Source organism: Corylus avellana, chromosome ca10, assembly GCF_901000735.1.
Source record: "Corylus avellana chromosome ca10, CavTom2PMs-1.0".
In the NCBI taxonomy this organism is placed as follows: domain Eukaryota; kingdom Viridiplantae; phylum Streptophyta; class Magnoliopsida; order Fagales; family Betulaceae; genus Corylus; species Corylus avellana.
The window spans coordinates 719,647-745,098 of NC_081550.1; the positions used below are offsets into that span (position 1 = coordinate 719,647).

General features: G+C 36.1%; 4 protein-coding genes across 4 annotated transcripts; 2 read left to right on the forward strand and 2 right to left on the reverse strand.

Annotated features, from left to right (window-relative positions):
• Nucleotides 1-1,743: 1,743 nt before the first annotated feature.
• On the reverse strand, nt 1,744-2,992 carry LOC132163653 (non-specific lipid transfer protein GPI-anchored 6). Its single transcript, XM_059574021.1, has 3 exons — nt 2,543-2,992; nt 2,352-2,441; nt 1,744-2,056 (listed from the first exon to the last, which is right to left on the reverse strand). The coding sequence occupies exons 1-3, from the start codon at nt 2,874-2,876 to the stop codon at nt 1,917-1,919; spliced, it is 564 nt and encodes a 187-aa protein (XP_059430004.1). The 5' UTR covers nt 2,877-2,992; the 3' UTR covers nt 1,744-1,916.
• A 4,554-nt stretch (nt 2,993-7,546) lies between these two features.
• Nucleotides 7,547-11,862, forward strand: LOC132163652 (uncharacterized). Its single transcript, XM_059574020.1, has 8 exons — nt 7,547-7,976; nt 8,053-8,158; nt 8,329-8,421; nt 8,510-8,705; nt 9,164-9,342; nt 9,539-9,786; nt 10,132-10,301; nt 11,406-11,862. The coding sequence occupies exons 1-8, from the start codon at nt 7,628-7,630 to the stop codon at nt 11,562-11,564; spliced, it is 1,500 nt and encodes a 499-aa protein (XP_059430003.1). The 5' UTR covers nt 7,547-7,627; the 3' UTR covers nt 11,565-11,862.
• A 1,968-nt stretch (nt 11,863-13,830) lies between these two features.
• Nucleotides 13,831-20,744, forward strand: LOC132163899 (uncharacterized). The gene is made up of 9 exons (XM_059574276.1): nt 13,831-13,948; nt 15,624-15,944; nt 16,326-16,451; nt 16,573-16,612; nt 16,742-16,824; nt 17,962-18,039; nt 18,145-18,198; nt 18,358-18,492; nt 18,637-20,744. Exons 2-9 carry the CDS (start codon nt 15,636-15,638, stop codon nt 20,356-20,358), a joined length of 2,547 nt encoding a protein of 848 aa, XP_059430259.1. The 5' UTR covers nt 13,831-13,948; nt 15,624-15,635; the 3' UTR covers nt 20,359-20,744.
• An 809-nt stretch (nt 20,745-21,553) lies between these two features.
• Nucleotides 21,554-25,174, reverse strand: LOC132163613 (uncharacterized). The gene is made up of 4 exons (XM_059573965.1): nt 24,754-25,174; nt 24,523-24,606; nt 22,002-22,174; nt 21,554-21,868 (listed from the first exon to the last, which is right to left on the reverse strand). Exons 1-4 carry the CDS (start codon nt 25,049-25,051, stop codon nt 21,674-21,676), a joined length of 750 nt encoding a protein of 249 aa, XP_059429948.1. The 5' UTR covers nt 25,052-25,174; the 3' UTR covers nt 21,554-21,673.
• Between the last annotated feature and the right edge of the window lie 278 nt (nt 25,175-25,452).

Here is a 25,452-nt window from a genome sequence, read left to right on the forward strand (position 1 = left end):
AGGCCTTTTGACTAGTAAAAGGGAATTAGATATGAAAATATGTATTAAAAAAGAGCTAAAAGATGAATAAATAGACATGAAGTTTAGAATGAAGGATGAGGGGACAAAAACCATTAAGATTCAATAGGAAATCCTGTGTGTTAGGTGAATAAGAGTTTCAAGAGGCACACTTGTTTTGACATAGAAGGAATTGGGAATCATCACCTAATGAAGTAGGAGAAATTGGAAATCAATCTTTCTTTATTTTAATTTCTTGGGTTTCCCTTTAAATAAGGAGTTTATGTTAGCCTTAGTTATGAAGGAATAAAGAGTCTATTTCCAAATCATCTTAGAGATGTTCTTTGTTATCATATTATGCTTAGTTGTTATGTATTAGTCTATCTTTTATACACGTAATTGTTATTGGGTAGAAGTCTTTAAGGCAACGTTTTATAAATAAAAGAGCATGTAAAGTTAAAATCTAAACCTATCCTTTACACTTGAAATGAAGACATCCTATTCCACTAAAAACAAGAAGATAATTATGTTTTATTTTTCTGTCATGTATTTATTTATTTTTAGGTTGTAAGTATTGCAACTGGTCACCACTCAAATGAATGATGTTGCAGAAGCAGCTCCTATGTCCACACCTTTCGAATCAGGCTCAAATCCCAACCCCCAAATGAAAACAAAATAAAAAGGGGACAAGAGATACTTTTGTTTCTTCCCACCCACAATTGTTACTGTTGTTTTGCACCCACCAATGCAAACAGAATGTTAAAGTGTACATGATTTTTTCCCCCCAAAAGCAGGAGGGCCAAGACATTATTGTTCTTAAATAGTCAGATTAACATTTGTGGGTAATTTGTTGCTTGCCATGTTGTCATGGTGTGAGCATTTGCAGGAGGGAGAATTTGAGGAGAGGAGTTGTGAATGGAAATTGTTTTACTTCTTTTTTTGTTAAAAAAAAAAAAAAAAACTAGTCATTACATGAAAAACAAAAAAGCATTTTACGGTCGATCAAAAATATTTTTAGATTGACCAAAACATTCAAGCGCAACAAAATATTTGAAAATATTAAGTAAATATTTTCCGTCGAAACAAATAGAACTAAGTAAATATTTTATTGGATCATCTCCAACATATACCCATTTGGGCTGTGCATTGCCATATCTTTTTGTTTCGTGAAGCTCAATAGCTTTCATCTCTAGGCCATCTTTCATGGCCCAAATTAAGTTTGGGAACCACACATGACACCAACTCCCATGCATAAACTCCAATCCAGTGGCTCAAACCATCTCCATGTCATGGCCAACCCTTCTTTATTTTTCTTTGAACTTTTTTTGGATTGAATAATGTTCATCGTGCCTTATAGTAGCATATACACGGTTAGATTTGTGAATCATCTCAATTTCACTTAAAATAGAGAGGATCTTGATCAAGTTAGGGATAATGTATGTTTGATAAAGCGTTTTGGAGGGTATTTTTTAAAAAAATGTTCTAATGTGACATAAATGTAAAATGATTTGAAGTGTATTGTGTTTTAGATTGTTTGTTAAGAACATAAAAAAAAAATAAAAAAAATTTAACAAACGAAGCCAGTTGTTATTATCCTCTTTAACATTGTTTTTCATGGCAACCAAAAGGAAAATTAAAGTACTTCTCTTCTCTGCTGGAGTGGTGGCTACCAACAGACCATTAGATGTTGGCTATTTTGTCTAGATACTCCATTAATTGTGGCATCACTTGAAACTTAAAAAATAATTTATCACTGGAATAAGTCCAATTGCTCCATGCAGATCCATTGAATGTCCAGTGCAGTTGGAAAATTTATGGCAAATAAAATTCTACAAAGAAAAAGGGGGATCTAGTATAACATACATCTGATCAAATAAAATACAATAATGACCAAAATAGGGGGGGAGCATACAATTTTATCAAACATAGAAAGGTTGGTTTGATGTGAAAAACCATACTAAAATCCCACAGACCATCTCTGCTCCCAACCATCTCTTTCTCACCCCAGCATCACTGTTTTCTGCAGCACTTGATCCACTGCTGGTGGAATTCCCTTTAGCTTAAATCAGTAAAAGGAAAAAGATTAGTCAAAAATGCAAACTTCCTAAGTTCGGTGGTTTCAAAACGTGCGGTTTGAAATAATAACAATTTCAAATCGCAGTTAAACATTTGGTAAACTTTATTCCTTTGCCTTTAGTTTGAAAACATGAAAAAATTAACATGTTTTTTCTAAAACACGCTTTCAAATGAGACACTTTCCACAATTTTGTTTTGAAACAAAGCCAAATCCCACTCTAAATCCGTGTACAAATCTGGGAAAAAAAAACTATATAGACAAGAATTAAATTTATTACCACTGGCAACTGGTGTACTCCCTTTGGTGCTGTTTGAGAATCCCTCAAATACTTTAGCATCAGTTGAATTAGGTGCCAGATGCAAAAGAGCTGAATCCATCACCAATATTGTAACCAATCATCAATTGGTGGCTGAGAAAATAGTGAACACATGTGGGTGTGTGTGTGTGTGTGTGTATAAGTATACTTACAAATACACTCAGTTGTGTTGGTTGGTGTATGACAGGCAGTGGGGAGGCTTAAAGCAAGCGTTGCGTTTATCTTGAGGCCAAGACTGGGATCATCTCTGTCTTTAATCAGGATGCAGAGGCATTTCATGCTCTTCTGCAGGACTTGCTTGAGGCCAGTGCAGCAGTCCAGAGTGGGAGCTTTGGCATCACCACCAACATATGGAAGGCATGTAGCGAGCCCGACTAGCTGGTCTGCACATTCTGCTCTGTCTTGGTCCAAGTTTGAGCTGCCAAAGCCAGCCAGCAGCAACACCAAGGTGAATGAGAACCCCAAAGTTGCATTATTTGAGCCCATTGCTGTGCAGAGAAGTCAGAAAGAGGTGGAAATTAGGGAATGAGATGATGGCAGAAAGAGGGTCTCTCTGTGCCTTTTTATGCTTTGGTTGTGACTTTATTGAATGTGGGGCGTGGGAAAAAGAGTTGAATAACTAGTGGTTCGTGATAATTATTCAAACTGGATACTTCACATGTGAAGGTGATAATTTGTCCTCAAATGGGCAGGCCTTGGATTGGTGGTTCAAAACATCTTACCTAGAATTACGGCAAAAATTTTAGTGCTTTGATAGTACTTGGTTGTTTAACTCTTAAGCATACCATGTTAATTCACATTAAATTACATGTTGTTATGATCACATATGTAAATCAACCCTTCCCCTTCTTTTTATTGAGTGTTTCCCACGTGATGGGCATTTCGGGGGAGGGAGGGTTTAGGAAGAATTGATTTGATTCCATGAATCCCACTTTGTGAGGCAATTGCTATCTCATACTCTAATATCGGGGTGTTAGGGTGCACATGGTTCAAATATGATCTTCTCAGTATGTTTTTTTCCTGGGACCGATACGACTGTTGTATAGGGCTTGATTGGACATGGCTAGCTTGTACTGTTGCTTGTGAGATGGACCTTATTCAACCAACCCTAGGCTTGAGGACCCATTGCCAAATGAATTATTCTTGGGTGCACCACTATGATCACAAATGCATTATTCAATATTCATAACATGATTTGACTTGCTTCTAGTATATAAATAACTGAAGATATCCTGTAATTTAAGTAAACGGCGGAGATTACAAGACAAATCTTAGCCTTTACCATTGTCAGTGAAGTCTACCCCAATCTTGCAATTTGAACCACGGAAAACCTCCAGTTTATTTAATCACTCGAGACAAGCCAAATCCTTCATAAAATATACACGAAAAGTTAAAAGAGACATGCTTGAATTTTGTAAGTATGTCATGTTAGAACAGCTAAACATTGAACTGTTTGTTGTTCTTTTGCTCCACAAAATACTCCATTTGGGTCATCTTGATCCAGAAGTACACTGGATGGCTAAGATCTTAATACTTTTTGGAAGATCAAGTTGTCTGATTGGATAAATAAAAGGGTACTCAATCAATTAGAAAAAAGAAAAGAAAAAGGGTACTCAATTGTCCTTTAAATCTATGCTTTGGTTCGAGCACCATTCTCTATTAGAATTTCTCTTATCATATATTACCAAAGAAGAGGAAACAGCTAATTTTGTTTTGGCAACCCGTGAACAATTTTGGGCACATCCGTGATTATTTGGATTAATCCGTGACTGCCCATAGATTAACATATATGGTATTCTGGCCCCAATTTGTCTTCTCTTGTTGTTTAACAATAGCATAACAAAACTTTATTAAATGAATAAAGTTTGAACAAAAATAAGTTAATTGAGTAGTGGGTGAACATGTTCGAGCTCATTCGAAAAATAAATAAACAGAGCTTGAACGAATTATCTAGCACGATGATAAGTTTAATTCAACTCGTGTTCGAAAAAAATATGATGCGATTCGCGTCTTCCTACAAAAGTTTCATTTATGTTATATATAAATCTCATAACGTTAATAGGAGCTAGTTATAAGTCAAATCATATTATAAACCATTAGCTATCTCTTTTCTTTTTCGAAAACAACATTGATCTATATCTTTTCGATACGTTATTGTCTGTGTAATTAACGTTTGCCCTCTATTTTTTAAGGGAACTGTGTTCTTGCCTTTTCTCGTTAAGTTGGCCCATTGAAGTGTCATGTTTCTCGGTAGTTAGGAAAATTGACACATTTAAGTAGGATATCTCGATAAATTTACTATTTATTTTAGTTAATAAAGCAGTTTTCTTTATTTTATTTACCCACTACATATATCATGCTTTGTATTTTGAGAAATGTTTTTCTTAAATTTTCTTTTATTTTTTTTATTTTTTTTATTTTTTTTATCAAATTAACTATTGGACATGTCTTCATACATATCCAACGGTTGATCTGGAAAAGGATGTATGAGAGATGGACTAGAATGTACATTTAGCACGTCTCTTATATTTTAACTATCAACTTTTATTATTTTATTTAAATATTCATAATGTTAAAAGATTTTAATTTTTTTTTTAATTTTTTTTTTTTTTTAAAAAAAAGGTATTGGTGAGCACTCTAACATCTTATCAAACATTTGAGCATTAGCGAAATGATAATACTCTAATTATATTATATTAACGGCTCATATTTATAATATTTTTAATAGGAGACTCAATCTTTTACATACGTGGAACATACCCAATTCTTTTTTTTTTTAACAAGAACATATGCAATTCTTAAAATGCTGACATTACTAGTAACTAATTTATTGTACTAGTTTTTTTAAAAAAAATATGGAACTTCCATTGATGAAATTTTACGAGCATAAAGCTCTTACACCATAGAGCATACAACGTTGAAAAATCATAGGTAAAAACTATGAAGATTACAAAGTCATAAAAATGACTTCAAGCTTCCGCTAACTCATGCACAACTATATTTAAAGAACAGATCTGTTTCGTGTAGACTAGATCTAGGACATGAGTAGCCCAAATACGAAACAAAAATAGAAAACAACTAGAAACTAAAAAACTGGCTGTGAGAGTTAAGCCCCCGCACCGATCTACTCTATCCTCAACCCGAAGGTCAGGACAATAAATCCATCCTTAACCCGAAGGCCAGAACAAACAGAATTAAAAACACAAAACGAAAACTCCACAAGCAGCAGTGGAGGAGCACGACATTGTAGACATCCATTCGGAAGACATGCCTTGGCCGAAGAAGACGATCAGATCTAAGGTTGAAGAGACTAGATCTGGATCTAGATCTACAAACTAGATCTAAAGCAACTCACTAGAAACGGAGACCGGTGGGACCTACAAAGAAGACACTAAGCACTACTACCGTGAAAGGGGAGGAGAGAATATCTAGATCTATAATTTTCCTACTCTTAAAGTTCTTCTTGATGTTGTCTAAAAGAAAAGAGAGAGAAATTCTAGAGAGAAGGCAAATGAAGTATAGGTGGTGGAATTTATGAGACTCATAAATGAAAAACCAAGTTGGCAAGAGGTACTAAGAAATGTCATATTATGGTCTTAAAATCTTCCAAATTTGACATACTATAAATCGATAGCACTTTTATTTCACTCTCTAGTATTATAGAGAGAGACTCTGCATTCTTTCTAGAATTTCTATCTCTCTTTTCTTCTAGATAAGTTTTAGCTTTATAAAACAATTTCATATACGTATATAAGTATGTGGATGCAAATATTAACTGCCTTTACCTACTCATATTCTTCTATCCGTCCGCATATATTTGAATAGTAAATATAATATCTGCTCACTCGAAGTTAAGAGTTATACGATAACCTACACGTACAAATAGTCGTATAGCAAATACAAAATTTTTTTTTACTGCCCATTTGTACACCTTTACTTGGGGCTATCCATATGTCTTTTCCTTCTATGTAGTGAAAAATAAAAAAAATAAAAAATAAAAAAAATCTATGCAATATTTTACATTATTAGCCGCAAACTTTGTTAGCCAAATAAAGTGGCTCAGTGGCGGACATAGGACATAGGGCATTGTACAACTTGGAGCTTTAGGGCAGGGGATGATGTTGTCACTGCAATGAATGATTTTCACAAAAATACAAAGAAAAAACTTTCTTAACATTACTCGATTTGAGCAGCTTTATGTAAGAGATTATTCGAATTCATTTGTTTGGATAGGTATTGAGACGGTCTGAGTGTTTGAGCCGATATGACATGAGCTATCCGAATATTTATCCGAACAGAGTAAAGTCTGAAAACCCGCTCACATATATGAGATTTTATAGAACCCTATCTCATTATTTGGTGTCACAAGTTCTTCAGCATTCTTGACTCTGGAGGCCAACCAAAAGACCAGTGGAAACTGCTGTCAATAGGACCACCCTATACAAAATTTAAGTTCATTTTTATTGAGCAATCCACACACACCGACAGAGAAAGTCGTTAATTGATGAATTTTATCAGTCTTGAGCTGGCTTGAGGCCTACATGCAATAAATACTGAACTGAACTTTTATAAAGGGACCATGGTGAAATGAAAATAGTAATGCAATTTTAAAGAGGATGTTATGGTTGGGGAGTACATGTCCCTATGAAATGAAGAAATGCATTTACAAAAACGTCCAGATTTGCTGGCGTTGGGACATTGTCAATTTTTTAGTAATTTAGAAGAGATATTGTTTTAATTAAAAGTTTGAAGATAACTTTTTCAATTGAATGACAATTTGATTTTTTTTTTTTTTTCTTTCTCTTCTTATTGGTTTCTATGCATGGATTCATTGGATTGAGATTTTTAGTCATTTTATTGTCTTGGACAATGAATGTTAAAGAGCATTTAAAAGATTTATCTTTCCTATGCGGAACTGAATAGTGTCTCGTTCAAGTGAATTGAAAAAGATCCTAATTCTTCCTACGCTGGTTTCAAACAACCCGCCTTCTAACTCGAACAAGTGGGCTCCCATAAGAGTATTTTGGACAATTTAGTGGAGATTTCGATCCTTTGACACATGCCCTTAATTAGAAAAAAAAAATAAAAAAAATAAAAATCTAGGCCCTTCAATCTAGGCCCAAGACTGGACGAGTCTCCCAATTGACGGCCCATTTTTGAAAAAACGCACGTCGCACCAAAAAGAGGGAGAAAGAGAGAGAGAAATTGAATCGTAGAGTCGTTTACTCCGCCGTGACATGACGAGCAGCGCCACCGCATTCCCTTCAAAGCCACACACGACGGTGGTGCTCAGATCGGCAATTCTCTCGAGGCTCATCCTTCTAGCCCTGACCCTCATCTGGCGCACCCTCCTATCCCCCTACGACACCTCCGCTCCTCTCAACCCTACCTGCCTCACGCACCACCACCACCGTCAGGACCCCAACGCACCCGTTCTCTTTCCCTCGCTCGCCTCCGCCATCGAAAACGGTGTCGTCTGGGACTCTGTCTACTTCGTACGCAACGCCCAGTGCGGCTACGAGTACGAGCAGTCCTACGCCTTCCTCCCCCTCCTCCCCCTCGCCATTTCCTTCATCTCTCGCACAGGTGCGGGATGGTCATTTTCGTCATTTCATGTATATTATATTATTTTATTTTATTTTAATTTCTTTGCTAATTTCAGTCTTTGCGCCTTTGGTACCGTTTATCGGATACAGAGCGGTGCTGGGGCTGTCCGGCTACGTGATCAACAACATTGCCTTTGTATTCGCGGCGATTTATTTTTACAAGTGAGTTTAATTTACTTGTTTTCTGGGATTTTTTGTTGGGTTTCTGAGATTTCCTCTATTTTCAGTACCTTGTTCGTTTGGGTATTCTACATCAATGGTTTCTTTCAAATTTTCGTCTTTTTTTTGGTCTGATTGGTTGTTGTTGTTGTTCTTGCTCTTGTCACTAACAGGCTTTCAGTTATTATTTTGAAGAATCCTGAAGCCGCATTGCGGGCTTCGATTTTGTTTTGCTTCAATCCGGCTTCGATATTTTATTCATCAATGTAATGTTCAGTTTCTTTCGATTTAAATTGGTATCTACAAAAAAGTTAAATCAAAACTAAGACATTGTTCATGTCCTTGTTATGACAGATATTCGGAGAGTTTGTATGCCCTGCTTTCGGTTGGAGGGTTATACCACTTAGTAACTGGTGGAAATAGCGTTGCTGTTCTTTGGTTTGCTCTCTCTGGTTGTGCGAGGTCTAATGGAGTGCTTAATGCTGGTTATTTCTGTTTCCAGACATTGCATCGAGCTTATGATGCTGTGTTCATCGAAAAGCGTGCTTATGTAAGCGAAAACATTTTTTCCTGTTTACAATCGAGGCTATTGTTTGTTTGTTTCCGTGGAAAGTATCTTGGCTGAAGCAAAGAACAAAAATAGACCTTTTGTCCATCTCACGTTTGACAAAACAAGTTTGCATGTTCGACTGTGCTAGTTTCGAAATATGCATATCGTTAGGATGAACGGTTTACTTTCACCTGCCCCCAAATGCCTAAACAACACTAATTTGAACTGGGTGCTATTTTTTCGTTCATCTAGATAGACCCATTAGGCTCTAGCTCAAATGGAAACAGTTGTTCTTGTCAGCCAAAATGTTCTCCATGTTAGACCTAGAAATCAGTCTATCAAAGGTTATTGTTTTGATGTTTGGCAAGTAGGTAACATGTATTGTGTGCAAAGCTACATTTAGTTTTCCATTGATGCATAGTGGCCAGTTGCTGATTTAACTCTTATTTCTACGCCAGTTGGCAATACAGGTCCTTATTGCTGGAGCTTTGCGTTGCATATGTATTTTCACTCCATTTATTGCTTTTCAAGCATATGGATACTACAACATCTGTCTAGGACGTTCCTCAGATCAAATGAGGCCCTGGTGCAAAGCAAGAGTACCTCTACTGTACAACTATATTCAAAGTCATTATTGGTGCGCTCATTTTTTAACTCGTGATGGTGGCCTTTTCCACCTTGTTAATCTCCTTATCGTTTTATATGGCAGCTTCAACGCTTGAAGTTTAGCTCTGTATGTGTATTTAAATTTTCTTTGTCTTATTAAGAAAATACAAAGGAAGCATGTAAATGTTAAATTTTATATGGAACTTGATGGTTTCTTTTGATGCCAGGGGGGTAGGTTTCTTGAGATATTTTCAGTTAAAACAGTTGCCGAATTTTTTACTCGCCTCCCCTATATTGTCTTTGGCACTTTGTTCAATCGTCTATTATGCAAAGTCAAGGCCTGAAATCTTTTTCTCACTGGGATTACGAGCTTCTACTGAGGAAAAGAATTCTTCAGCTGTGCTTTTCTCTCTGGAGTTAGGTCCAAGATCAAATATTGCTCGTATTCCAGAGGAATCTTCTTCTAAGAAGCAAGGTATTACTTTCACCGAATTAGAAATTACTTTTTGAAACCAGTTGACTTAACCATCCATTGTAGGGAAGATATAATACATCAAATCGTGAATAGTTGAAGCCCTGGCTAGATAATCAGTTGGACCTGGCTTAAGACATTTCTTTTGGCCTCTTTTTGTAGAGTGCCTGATTTCATTTTTAGTTGTGACTCATCTTAATATCTTTCGCCTATACTGTAGCCTGTAGTTTTGTGCATCTGCCTGAGTATGTGCAATCATGCACATGAGCTAACTATCTTCTTGGGAGTTGTTATACTCCATTTTCATTCTAACGTGTAAACAGCATTTCGAATGATTGCTTGTAACAGAATATCACAATCTTAGACAGAGGAAGCATATGATCAGGGGCGATCCTGTTGTTCTCCCATCAGAAAATGATTCTATAGTGAAGCTGGGATACTTATCTGTCTCTGTTCTCCCGTTTATTCTGCACTTGGGATTTATGGCAGCTACAGCATTTTTTGTCATGCATGTGCAGGTTAGACTCATTCATCTAGTAACTTAAATTGATCTCTTCAATGTGTTGAGGATTTTATAGCTTGTAAATTCAGCTTTATGAAATTTTGTTATCATCAGTTGCTTTTTTTTTTTGGTTGGATCAATTTTGTTTTGTGAATGTAAAGGGCATGCCTGCTGATAATCGGATGAAGGCCTGCGGGGCTTATGTCCAAAAATTTTCATAAGTTTGGAAGTAGGACTAGATTACCCCCACCAAGTTTTCATCTTTTTGGTCACTGGTGAAAGTTAGCAAATTACTGGGATTTAAAGGTACATGCTGTCATTACAATTTTCCTAAGGCTCCTAAAAGTTAACCCACTATACGAGGTTATGTTGTTAAGTGGCTGAGGAAAGGTGTACAGTTCCATGAATGGATTTATACTCGTCTATCCCAATAACAAAAAGGAAAGAAGAAAAAACACCCAACTTTAATGAAATTGTGCATAACTTTGCTAAGACAAACCCCGCTTTTTTTTTTTCTCAAAGATAATATGAGCACACATGAATATATGTATATTTCTTGTTTATTTGATTACTTATTTGTTTCTACCAAGCATGAAGTACTTCCAAATAATCTTGAAACTAGGAGTCTCCATTCCGAGAGGGTTTGTAATGCTGGTCTTAGAGCTGGGTCTGTTTGTTAATGTTTTTTAGACGGTGTTTTTTGTTTAAAAAAATGTTATGATGTGACATAAAGTTGAAACTAGTTTTGAGTATTTTGGGTTTATTAATGTTTTTGTTTTGAAAACAGAAAACAAAAGGAAGAATGAAAAAGCGTTAACAAACAAAGCTTATAATCTTTCAATTAGTATCTTATGAAAGAAGCTTCACAGGATCTGTCCTGTGGCCTTATATTCTTCCATGATAGTGATCCTGTTGTATAACCTTTTGAAAAATTGTTGCTCGCTTGCTGGTTATTTTTAATAAATATAAACTTTGCTTGAACCGATGTGCTTTTGCTTGTAGGCTGCAGCTGTTTCTAAGTACAAATGTTTTTTCTTTTTCCATTGCTGCTATCTGAAGGTGGTTTAAATATCCCAACATCACCATGTACCACTTTTTACTGATGATTGATTCTTGGCAGGTGGCTACACGCATTTTGTCTTCCAGCCCTCCCCTTTATTGGTTTGCCTCACATTTGATGGTGTATCGGAAGAAATGGGCATATCTGATTTGTGCATACTCTGCAGCCTACATCCTTCTTGGTAGTCTACTATTTTCAAACTTCTATCCTTTCACATGATAAGCTACATTTGTGTACCTCTTATCACGGGAGCTAAGAGCTTTTCCAAGTGCTCATGGGTTTGTGCCATTCTCCTCGGCTTGGATTGTGTTCCTGCACTGAATGATAGAGTTAAAATCAAAATCTATAGTCTTATCATCGTAAAGCGTGATCTCTTTGTTTTTGTATATGATTTTGCATGTAAATTAGTCTGACACAGCAACATTTTGCATGTAAATTATTTGAGATGAAACATAGTTGAATTAGACCGAGCTTATTGTTGGGTTGCCAGTTCTTTATTTATGTTGTGTTTGTTGTATCGGTGCCCTCCCCCTTTCCCTGTTTTAATCTGAGGAAAAAATAAAGAAAAGCAAGCCAAACTGAATTATCCATCTCTAATGTTTGTTGACATAGGAGGCTATGTTCTTGTATGTCTAGGGAGGATACTATGATTTCTTATCGGATTTGGCTCGAGTGTGTAAGAATAAAGTATAGTATATGTGTTGTAATTTTTTAAATGGTCCATATTTAATTTAACTATTTCTAGTGAAAAATTTGGAATTAAATCTGGACCATATTATAGTTTTTCTTTAGAGCACCTAAGTCAAATCCTTTCTTCTTAGTTTACCTAAAAGATGTAATTGACTGCTTTAATGTGATAAATCACATGACACTTTACACGTTAACTATTAAGAATTAAATTTAATTGCCACATGGTTGGAAAAGAAATTATAATAAAAGTTGTAATATTTCGAACACTTTCATGCTTAAGTTTGTTTTAGATAACGAATCGCTAGCATTTACAAGTCATTAATTTTTTTTAGAAAATTAATTTTTCTATTGCATATCGATGCTAACAAAATCATTACTAACATATGATAAAATTCTAATGGTTGTGGACTCTATGCCATAATCAACATTCTTTTCACATTTACGCAAATTCATGAGTAACTTATGGAGGTTATTTTCACAAGAGTCATGATACATCATACTATCTTTATTTTTTGTTCTTCTTTTATTTAAGTGATTTTAATATAAAAACCTGCAAAAAAAAAGTTTTTTTTTAGGACGGTTGAGGTAAGGTCTTTTCAATGCTAACTCGTTTTTCCTTTTTTTTACCACATGACTCATTTGCATATGAGATATTGGAGTAAATTAAAAATATCTTCATTATTTTTCCTTGGCAAAAATGAGTATAAGGATCTTCATGCCCTCCCATGTTAGTACTTGTCAAGGAGAAAATGGTTTTTACTCCCTCCTCCTCTCCACGACACTACTTTCTTATTCATGTCATTGGTGGCACTAATTGGGGTAAAAAAATTGATAGTTATCGGTTCTTTACAAGTAAGTAATTTGGTAAAGTATGACCAAAAATAGTAATACATAGTACTAACTATTTTGCTTGTTAATAATAATAGAAAACCAAATGGTATCCGTGAATTTCAAGAAAGATCCTTCGACGTCCTCATGCACTCATCAGCTATTGAAATTCTACAAGATTCAAAGTTGAAATAATCAACTTGTCTGATCAATTCATTTTCATAGATATCATGACTTAACTTGAAATATGAAGTTTAGCTTTTTTTTGGTTTATAATTTGAATGTAAATTGTATTGTAATGAATATGGATGACGTGAATTGAATTAAAATATTTATTCAATAATTAAATACAATTAGATAACTATCTTCAATGATATCTTGGACGTATTTATACTGATTTTTAAATTGTATAGAAGAAAGATAGAAAAAGGACATTTAAACTCTCTTGCAATATTAAAGACAGAACGCCCAAAAATCTAACAAGTTTCGAACATAATTGAATAGTAATTGTACATAATAAGTTAATAACTAGGCCTCATGCGACTCCTTACCGAGTTACAATTACTTCTTGCAATTGCAAATCAATATTTTTTTGTTACCTTTTGTCACGTGTTACAAGTGCCAACAGTAATTATATACTCTTAAGACATATGTTAGTTTAATAAACTAATTTAAAAAAAGAAAAAAAAAAAAGCATTCAAGCTGTTGGAAATCTAATCAAATTGCAAGATTAATTTGATAATTCCAACAAATCAAACGACTGAAATCAAGACTTAGTTGATAACTAAGCAGTGATTAGGTATGATTCCTTAAAAAAGAAAAAAAAAAAGAAAAAAAAGAAGAAGTGATCAAGTATTAAGACACATTGAAATGGGTTGGTTTGAAGTTTAATGGGCCCTTGAACAGTGGCCCATACCTTTGTATCAAATAACGCTATCGGAAATCGGAAATCGGAAAATTAACTTTGCTCTAGACACTTCCTTTACTCAGAGGCATCGGAGTGAGAGAATCCCGATTAAAACGCACCGTTTTCGGCTCTTCTCTGTCATGCGCCCCAAATCTGAGACACTAACACCCTTCTACTGGTACTCTCCTCCCTCCTCTCTCTCTCTCTCTCTCTCGCGCGCGCGCTAAGATATATAAATATATATAGTTGTATATATGTATGTATTTTGTATTTTATTTTCTGTTTGGTTGCCGAGAAAGCTGAGGAAAAGATAAGAATTTTGAGATTTTGGATATATGTATATATATTGGGACCATTTCTGTATATTTATTTATTTAAGTTTTTTTCATTGTTTTGTAAGTTTGTTAATTAGTTTTTTTAGAAAAATGGTAATACGAGAAATTAGAATAATTGGATTAATCTGTGGGAGGAACTTATTCTGGATGATATTTAAGTATTAACTGTTCTTGATAGTTCATATTTACTGCACGTGTGCGCGCCACTGTTATATACCAGTACACAATTTTGTGAGTAAATTAAGCGTTTCGTGGTTTAATATGATGAAACATGAAAAAGAAATAGATGGAAATTATACTTTAGTGTTTATGGGAACATGGGACAGTGTTTACGCAATCTTCTAAGCAGCCAGCAAGTGCTTGTTGTGGGTGCTTTGCGAAATAGTCTAATGCTTGAAAGAATGTCTATCCATAATATGAATGTCATTTCTTGGTAATCTGAATTTATAGGCAACAGCTTCACCCATTCGTACTCCTGTCCTTAATGCATATGTTTTTTTTCTAACAATGGCCTTTTGAAATATGAGCATGTTGTGTTAGAATATTAATTAAATTATTAAATTTATCATTTTCTATAAGTTTAAGCTTTTGAGTTCAAACCTTGTTTCTGTCATTCACCTTTCGTTTCAATTAAATATTCCACGTATTGGGTCTTACTTATTTAGGGGTAGTTTGAGCTTCTCTGTCATTTCAATTAAATATACTATGTGTTGGGCCTCACTTATTGAGGGATAGTTTGAGCCCATACGTGAGAAGGAGTGTATTAGAATATTAATTAAATGATTAAATTCATTCTTAAGCTTTTGGGACAACTAGTGATGGAACACATCCCCTCATCTGTCTTCTTTAATTTAATCAATGAAGGGGTAGGGATTCGCACCATCATGCCCTTTCTATTTTTCTTTTCGAAGAGGGAGGAAAGAAAGGGATGTTAAATGTAGGTATCAAGAGTCTGTTGTAGTGAACAGACAAGAGAAAAAGAAAAAAATGTGAGTATGATGAAGTGTAATTCCCAATTAGAGAGTAACGCATGTTGCTTCATAATATTATCACCCAATGGGATGGACTGCATTTGTGCTATGGGTGTAGCTAGAAGGTTCCTGGTCTCATCTGATTTATGGGTTGAAATATACTATTCCCATTCTTGGGCTTCAAGAAAGTTCCTCTAGATCACATTACCTTAAGGGCAGATTAGGTCTGTACTATTGGTGCTTTTTATCTAGCTGGCTCTAGGTGGATGGGACAATCTTCTTCTCTTTTCTAAAAGAACTCTTTTCATACGCCAGTTCCTACATCTTAGCTGCATCTACTATGTTTTTGATTCTAGTTGTTTGAAAGCTCCTGGTTGTTAAACCACATTATATATTGAGGACGATTGTCTAAATCTTTGAACTTTAACAAACACGTTCTTTTTTGTTTTGGTCCTTTTATGACAGACCGACTTGAAATGAAACTTTGAAATGATTGAAATCTTTCTTTGTGACTTATATTTTACATATTTGCTTTTTGTGTGGAAAGTAACTGGAGAGGATGAGTGCAAAGGTCGACACAACATCTGCTTTTGAGCCTCACAGTACTAAGATGTCTGGATCAAGTACTTCATCTGCACCAACAACTAGTAGCCCAAAGGTCTCTATGTTCGCTGCAAAATCTGGATTTGTTATTCCAAAAAACAAATTGTCAGGCTCATTAATTCCCATCATCCGAGGAGGTAAAAAGCTAGGAAGTGGTGATGCAGCTAATGAGGAAAGTACCAAACTGGTGCAGAGGAAAACAAAATGGGGCCCTGATCTGACACAGGATGCTGCTGTCAAAAAGGGAAGAGCCTTAGCTTATCAGGTACAGCGATTCTTTTCAAGTCATGTTTTGTCATCTTTTCTCTGATCTGATTTCTCTTCTTAAAGTCGTTAATCCAAATTTATCAAAATTATTTTAATTTTTGGAAATGTAATTTACCAAAACGAAGTTTTAGGAAACATGATTCATTTAGAAACTTTTCAATTAGATGAGAAAATTTCAGATCTAGGGTAGGTTGGAGGCATTTTGCCCCAGTTTGTGGGGGAATAAATATTGCTCAGCTGGTGGCAATTGAAAATTTCCCTTTTCCTATTGGGTGTTAAAATGTCAGCATCTTCCGTGTGAATGGTTCGCATGGAAGCTTCCCATTCCAGGTGCCACTAAGTGATATTACTGCCTGTGTGGTGGTACAATTTTGAGCAGACACGATTGGATCAAATTACACAACAGCTGAAATTGGGATCTTTGGAGTTTAGGGACCCTCAAGGCTCACCAATAGCAGCCGAGAATCCAGATCCCAGGTCTCCAAGTCCTCAAAGTAATAATAAGGTAGAGTCACTGTTGTCATTGGGCTCCTCAATTATTGCTTGTTGATTTCTAGGGAATTTCATGATTCATCTTGGATATTATAATAAGTTTTAAGCACTAACATTAGATTTTTTGGATGTAGAACTCAGAATTATTGGAACTTGAAAAGCGGGAAGCTATAGGTGTGTTTGACATCATTTCCAGATTGTATCTTCTTTTATCTCTCTCTTTTTTTTTTTCTTTTTTTTTTTCTTCTTCTTCCCCCTTTTACTTTGTATTTGCATAATTTTTATTTTGTTGATGACATCCAGGAGAAATTTTGAAACTGAATCCAAGTTACAAGGTCCCACCTGATTATAAACCTTTATTGAAAGAGTCAACAGTTCCTATCCCTGTAAGTTTGGTTTCTAACCATTTGTTGCACCTGCTTTTCTATCTCCCATTTTATATGCTGGGATAAAGATTACAAATTCTCATTTGCTTTATCTTGACAATAGCAATGCATTGTGGATATGCAACTATTAGAAAAGAGGGTTTATTCTCAAATTTCTTAAATGATTTTCTAATAATAGAACTGATTAATATACCAAATACAAAATTATAATACTCAATGGTTTCATTCATGTTAAAAAATAATTAAATAAATACTTTTTTTTTTCCTTTTTTAATGATAATATTTTTTGATGAATATAAAAGTTATGTGACAATAGGAGTCAAAAAAATATTTTTTAATGGTAATATTATTACAAGTATGTATTCAAAATAATTTTTATTGGCTCGACTTGTTTGTGAGTGAGAATATTTGGGGCCTTTTGAGAAGGTTGGAATCTCTTGCAATTATTATAGAATGGATTTTTTTTTTTTTTTTTCAAAAGTAAGTGGCCAATCTCAAGCTTGGACAGTGGTGCAAAGCAGCCCCCCACACTAATGTACTTGTTTACGATAAATAAGTGTTGAATAACACCATCAAACTGTCAGTTTCTTGGCTTAATTGTAGTAGGAAACCACTTTAGAGGCCAAGCTCATATCTTTGGCTTGCATTTAATTTTGCTCGAAAACTGTTTAAAAGTCAATCTTGGGAAGTTTTTAAACATGTACCGAAAGAAACCCTTTGAGCTGCAAATGATTGTTTTATACTCGAACCCTTTTATGAGGAAGAGATCTTGCAGGCTTTTTGAGCAAAATATGTTTAAATAAACTGAGATGCTGCATAGTTAGCAGTGGAATCTGGAAGCTGACACTGTGTGTGTGTTTGTAGAAGCTGATACTCTGTGTGTGTGTGTGTGTGTGTGATTGTGATTGCTTTGAGGAAGAAAAAAGGTGTATAATTCAAACTTACTGCCTCTTTAATCATGAAATTTATATGTACACAGATGCAACTCTGTTTTATTGCTATTTTATTTTTATGTTATTACCCAGGCAATCAGTTTTACTCTCATATCATCTTGTTCTCAAGATTTCAAGTTTTGTTGACACCAATGATAACTTTTTATTTCCTAATGCTACCATGTGGGGAATATTGCCTCTACAGGTCAAAAAATATCCTGGATTCAATCTTATTAGCCTAATATTTGGGCCTGGAGGTGATAATCAAAAGCGGTTAGAAAAAGTAAGAAGTTTGTTTCATCAATTGTACAACAATGTACTAAGAATTAGTCAGTTTTTATCAATAAATATGGCAATACCTTGTTGTCATCTGCTACATGCATTACAGGAAACTGGAGCCAAAATACGAGTTTATGGTACCAAAGCAGAGACAGGAGAGAAGGTAATTCTTTGGTTAAAGGAAAGAAAGAAGTGACGGACAGATTTGAACATAGATTTCTCAGAAAAGATCTATCAAGAAATGGTTTCTTAAAGATGTAACAAGATTAAGGCTTAGCGATATTGACTTTTGTTTTTTGCATTCTGACTTGTTCATTTCCAGGGAGAAATTAAATCATCTGATGGAAATGAAATCCAGGGTGCTTATGAAGAGTTATATGTTCAAATATCAGCTGAGACATTTGAGAAAGTTGATGCAGCGGTTTCTGTAATTGAACTGCTAGTCACCTCAGTAGCGGTGAGTTTATTTGTTTTAAAGATTGTAATAAGCTCTGACTCGTGGTTGCTACTATATTCTAAAGCCTTTTGATGATTTCTTATTATTTTGCTGAGTTTTATTATAACATTTAGTAATGCTAACTACCAATTACCTTTTATTTAGGGAAATTTGGATGCGGTTTCTGCAAGCTCTACTTCAGTTTCTGGGGATAGCATGGATGTTCTTACTCAAAGCCAAGTTGCAGCCACCTCCCATATAGATCCTACTACTCTAGTAAATCAGGGAGTACAACAACCTATGGCTGGACCTACACACACTTCTTTACAAGGTCAATTTCAATTCCACAGTCCATGGTTCCCATCAGGCCAATCTCACAGTGTAATGCATGCATCTCCCGGCTTCATCCCCTCTCCAAATTCTTCAGCACCACTTCTCAACAATCCGGTCCATTTATCTTCATCATTTATGAATCCTTCAAACATGCCTTCTTTGTTTGGGCCTCGACCAATTCCAGCAGCTGGACTCAACTCAATTCTCCAAAACCCACATTTTCTGCCTAGACCACAGCCACCTACACAAATTCTACAGCATCCTTACATGGCTCAACCACGTCCTTTAGGACATATTGGCCCATTGAGAAATCCTTCCATGATGGCTTTACAGCCCTCATCAGCTCAGCCTAATTTTTCAGCTCCACCTCCATTTACTGGTAGCCAACCCCCACCAACAAGGCCAGGACCTATCATGGGGTCACTAATGGCTTCACTTCCGCAACCCATGTCTAGTGCTCCACCTGGATCAATGCCTGACCGACCTTGGACCCCTGCTGGGAGCTCTAGTGTATGGTCTGGAGGCCCTGCCAGTGCTAGTGATTCAGCATCTCTAGGTCTGAGCAACATGGGGCACATGGCTCCACATATGGTTCCACCTAACAGGTCTCATCCTCAAAATCCACAACCAGGTGTTGCATCCGTGGCACCTCCTTCAAACATATCAACAGCCAGTTTGGTTTCACCTATGAACTTTTCATCTAGGCCATCCCCTACCCAGCTTTCAGGTGCTGCTGCTAACCGTCCTATTGGAGCTCCGCATTTTGCGTCAAATCCACCGCATCAAGGGGGGCATCCAGCTGCATTTTCCGCTTCATTACATCAAACATCAGCACCAGCACCTGCACCTAAGTCATCTGTAAACCTTGTATTGGGATCTGCATCAATTCCTTTACATGGATCAGGAGTACCAAATTCTGTTTCTGGAAGTGCACCAAGCTTCACTCCCATAAAACCACCGACAGTGTCAGCTCCAACTTCTGGTGATTTTACTTTTCAACCTCACCGGCCACATAATCTAGTCTCTCAAGCAGTACCCACGTCAAGCAGACAACCTGCTATTCAGAGTTCTCAGCAGGTGCAGCTTCCAGCACTTCAGGTACCATCTTTCCAGTCGGGTGTGCCCAAAATAACTCAACCTGTCAATCAAGTCTTTCAGAGGCCACAGTTCAGCAATCCAGTAGGTCAGCCTCAAGCCCCTGTATCTGCTGCTCCCTATGCCCAAAGCCCGACAGGTGCACACAGACTTCCAGCATTTCCAAATGCAAATGTTGCGCCCAGGACTCCACTCTCACAAATGGCCCCAAGGAGCTTCAGTCCAGCTCCCCAAATGCCGAGTTTGCCCGGTCCTATGGTTCCTAGGTCGGGGAATCCTCTGCAACTTCAACAAAATTACCCAGCACGCACTAGGCCAGAGATCCTATTGGCTCCAAATCAACAATTTGGCAACACTTTCTCCTTTGCTTCTAGTAAGCCGCCTTCTAATTCTGGAGGACAGCAAATTTATGATCCTTTTTCACCCACGTCTGTACCTACCTCCAAGGCAGATGGATAATCCTGCAAGGGTGAGATCCAGACTACGAGAATTTGATGGCCTCAATCGCAATGGAATAGTTTTTGAGTTAGTACTGCATATGTCGGCTAACCATTAGAAGGTTCGGTAGGGCCAAAAGAGGTGTATAAATTTAGTAGGTCTATAGAGGTGAGATGTTTCTCTTTGTAATCTGATTATTGATAGCAAAAAACTTTTTCGCAACATTTCTTTTTATTTTTATGTTTTTTGACACTGATTGTATCCGTCTTTCCTTGTCATAGTCCGTCATTGCCCATTTTCTGGTCATGAATTGTGAATGAAGTTTGAATTTGAATTGTTTCAGAACAATACAGCATTGAGATGAACAAGCATACTTAATTGGAAAATTTTATTTCTGTTATTTGCCAGACTATCCTGTGCTGTGTTTTGACTGAAATTGAATATGGACTTGAATAAGAGCAAGACAGTGTTGAAACTTGAAACCAAGTGGGTGCAATGCATTGAATACGAACTTGCGCATTGTTTGTTAATATGTTTTAGTTATGGATTTTGTTTTTGGTTTGAAAAATTGTTCTAATTTGACGTAAAGGTTAATACAGTTTTTGCATTTTGTGTTTTGAATTATTTTTTTGTCTCTCACTTGAGATAAAAAAAAAAAAAAAAAAAAAATCGTTAACAAATACGGCTGATTTTGCTGGTCTATATTAGTGGTTGATATGCTAGGCTTCTTTTTGTTGATTAGCATTGTCGATCCTGTATTGATCTTGGTCTCATGTCTTGTGGTCTATGTCACCTTGCCTTTATTGACTCTCCTATTATTTGGGGTTAATCTCATATTGCAGAGTAAACTGATGGAGCCTTGCAGTTCTCTTTCTTCATTTCTTTTTCTTTTTATCTATTTAAACTTCATAAATTTTGCATTCCCATCGAATACCTTCTCCACCCAGACATGCCATGTTTTTTGCAATTCATTGCGGTAGAAAAATATGTAATACTGCACGGCTGCATCTAGCCACTTCTTTTGGATTTTCCTGAATTTGACAGGACTTAACAAGCTTCTGAGCATATTAGAAAGAACAGCAAGCCAATAACCAACTCGAATCCTTTGCAGAGTAGTTTAAGTAAGAACACGAGTTGCTGAAACTTGAAACCGCTGCCTATGGCTGACTCAAAGCGAAAAAAAAAAAAAAAAGATTTGAAAGATGAAAATTGAGCCTTGAAGGTAGCCAGTACGGATTCAAGTGTTATTTTTCAAAGAGAAAAATGCATGATATTTACTATATACAATGTTAACACGGACTACATACAAAGTGAAGTGCCTGTTATCAAAGATGCCTTAAACAGAAGGACCAGATCTGAGCACCCTCTCAAGTTTCTCAGCCTTCGTGTAGTCCTTTTCTGTGAGAGGCCCAGCTGGAAAAGGAGTGATTTCTACAACTAGGTGGGGTGTTGGGAGCTCATCAAACAGAGCCCTCACATTGTTGCAACAAACACTTTCTCCATGAGCAGTCTCCCTCCTAATTTGACAACCCTGCAAATGCAAAATCGAATTTTTGTATCAGAGCCCTATAGCTACCTACCATTAACTAGGAAAACAGAAAAGAAATATAGAACAGGAAGAAAGGATCTTGGATTCCAGAAAATGTTCAAGAAACTTGCAGTACCTTGTGGGAAGTGGCATCCACAAAGTGATCATCATCTGACAATAGGGATGCAATGGCCTTAAGGAGGCGCCGCCCCTCAGGTTTAGAGGGCACTCTATAGTTCCTTTTAAGTGTACCCTTTGTTGTAGGATGCCATTTGCTTACCAGTTTCCTTCTATCAGCTGCTTCATCCACTGTTCAACACAGCAAGTATTAGGATATAACTAGTTAACATTAAATAGATGATACAGCTTTGAATAGAAACTCTTAAAACACCAGAAAAAAAAGAAAAAGAAAAGAAAGAAGTAGAATTTTTATGTCAGCAAAGTGTAGGATCGATCTTCATAAAAATAGATGCATGCATGTAGAACAAGAAAACATCTATGGTTCTCCGTCAACCAAATATATTAATCCATGTTTTATTCACCTATCCTCTTAAAATATGACTGAATACATAAAGCAGTGAAGCATGAGTTCAGAAGGTTCCATAATCAACGCACTTCCTTCTTAACTCCATCACTCATCTCATGGTTGTACTTCCAGAGGATATACGAACAAGATTCTACAGCTAAATACTACTTGGAAGATTACGACACGTGACAGGAAATCAATAATCTTAAAGATACCATTCTCTGTCATCAGGCACTCAACATAACACACACCGAAATGACAAAACTACCAACTTCACTAAAACAACAAGCAATGAAAATCATCACCTAAAACATCAAAGGGATTGTATTTCTTTCTACACCTTCCTTCCAGTGTCAGAACACCATAGCTCACTTCTCAGTACCAGTTAGAACAACCAATGAAAAGGTAGAATCCTTAAACATCCCAATCCCTTTTTGCCCATTTTTGTAAACCCTAAACAAAGAACATGCTGAAAAGGCTATAGCAACCTAGTCTAAATATTACAAAAATCAACTAAGTAAAACACTGATCATGAAAATTCTACTCAGTTATCAACTTAAATGCTGCTGTATCTCCCTCAAGGATTAGATGGACCTAAGGCAACTGGAATGGCTGGAACCTCACGCCAGACTTGATAATGATTCTTGTATTTAAGCTTCACAACTATTGAGCAAAAGCATGTTTCGCTTGAGTAACATTATCTAGTATTCCATGACACTCCTTAGCCTGTTAATGACAAGTCAACCGTATAGACATGAAAAGTGTTCCATCGAACAAAGATTCCACATATTAGACCCACGAGACCACCTTTTAGTCAGTCATAGGGTTCACGTAACCATGTTTGCCTCCTTTGAAGTGCAAGTTACACTAAAGTCATGACTTCAATATTCACTAACTAAAAATCATTACTATATCTTCCTCTTCTCCCTAATTGGGTGACTATTTTGTATACTCCATGTGTACTTGGATTGCGCCCCTTTCCACCACCTAATAAGATTGAATTATTTTATATTTATATAAAGGTACTACAGTAATATCTTGACATTTTTATTTCACTGATTATTTTCTACGCAATTTTATAATCAACAAGTACATAAGTATAATTTTCAACCCATTCGATCCATTCCTACAGAAACTATTGAAGAAAAGAATGATTAGTAACAAGAATACTAGACATATCTGCTGTTCTCATTCCACTGAAGTTTGGGAATCATAACTGATTGATGGTACTTTGGTTTTGTTGAAATGACATCTTTTTGAAAGTTTCCATTATTTCTGAAATGCTCCACTTTCGAGGAAGGCTCCATTCGGTAATGGATTTCTACCTCATTTATGAAGCTGTTCAATTAGTGGTCGACATCAACCAGTGTGTACTCACTTAACAATGTTTTACTTTTTCCTCTCCCATAAATGAAGTTGGCCTAAAACCTTGACATGTTACTTTGCAATTCCCAAGTGTATCTTTAGCCACTGATGCCTTTATAGCCATGCATGACCAGACGAACACTGGCTGTTTCAGAAAGAAAATTTATAGCTATAGCTTTTCAAATTTCTCATGGGAACTCATTCCTTATGAACTTTAAAATTTTAACCAAAACAAATCCTAGGCTGAAAGAATTTGACAAAATTTGCTACAATCTCAAAGGCAAAGAAAATTGCTAGATAATATTGTGGTTCAAAATATTTATGTATTATCATTGGAATCCTCGGCCAATTCTATGGGGACTAATGTCATATATTCATAAGAAATTTTCAGAAAACAAAGAATAAACAAGGTAATACTCTCATTAGTTCCCCTGTTAGTTGCTTGGTAAAAAAACGCACGAAAATTTTGATCTTCAATATATCCTCACTCGGGGCTTGAAATAAAAAGAGTTCCTTTTTTTTTTTTTTTTTGTTTTAGCCACGAGAATGACAAAAGTTTTGCCAAGTAGGGGAAATTTTTTTCGTTTTTCCCCTCTTGGGATAACAATGAAGCAAATTCAAGCATGAACTTCAACTCACATATGCACTTCCCAGATTTCCCAGCAACCAAACAGAGGATAAGCAAAAAAAAAAAAAAATGCTTGTTCATAAATTTAAGCAAACGTTGAGTATCAAAGGAAAGCAAGCACAAATCAAACCCACAAACCTGGTTTCCCTTGTATACTCCCCAACCACTTGGAGAAACCTAAATCACCGGATTCACCTCCACCAGCACCACCACTTTCCAACTCTAAATCAAATAATAACAAAACAAAGTTCAAAGCTTTAATTAAGAGAAATCCAAATCCAATACAAAAAAAAAAGAAAATGACGATATTGAAGAACCCAGAAAAGAAAACAAACGAACCCCATTATCATATTAATAGAAATAGTAGACCTGAGACAAGTGGGTTAGATGGAGATCCAGCTAAGCCAGCCTTCAAGAGGGCATAGAAGATGCAAAGCCGACCAGCCCATAAAACAGGAGCCTCAAGCAGAGAAGCATGAGTAATGAGTGTGGACTTGTTGATTCTGTTAGTGTGTGATCTTTTACTCAAACAAAGTAATCTTTTGAGGGCTTTGGTGGATTCAGTTTGGAAGTCAGGAAAGAGGGTTTTGGACAGCAAAGTCGGATGGGTTTTGGATTGAAAGGGTGATGTGAAGAAGGTGGTGGTGTGTACAAGAGAGAGAAGCATTTCTTAGCTCACACAGTCACTGGGAATGACAATAGTATCAGTGAGAGAGAGAGAGAGAGAGAGGGGATATACTATAGAGGCTCTAGAGAGAGAGAGAGACTGTTTTTTCTGATATTTTTTTTTTCTTTTCTTTTCTGATTGAGAAAGAGAGACCGTTTAAGCAATAATATCCTATTCCAAACGAGAAACGGTGTCGTTCTCTCCAGGCAAACGGTGCAGCAAGGGTTTTTTTCAGTTGATTCTCTATAATTTCTTTGAATCTGTTTTTTTTTTTTTTGGCCAAAATAATTCATTTATCTAGACCATTTATTTTAAATGAATGGTTCAAATCATGATAGATAACACACAAAAAAAAAAAGAAAAAAAAGATGGCTTTTAATGGTCGAAGCATCTCTTTAGTC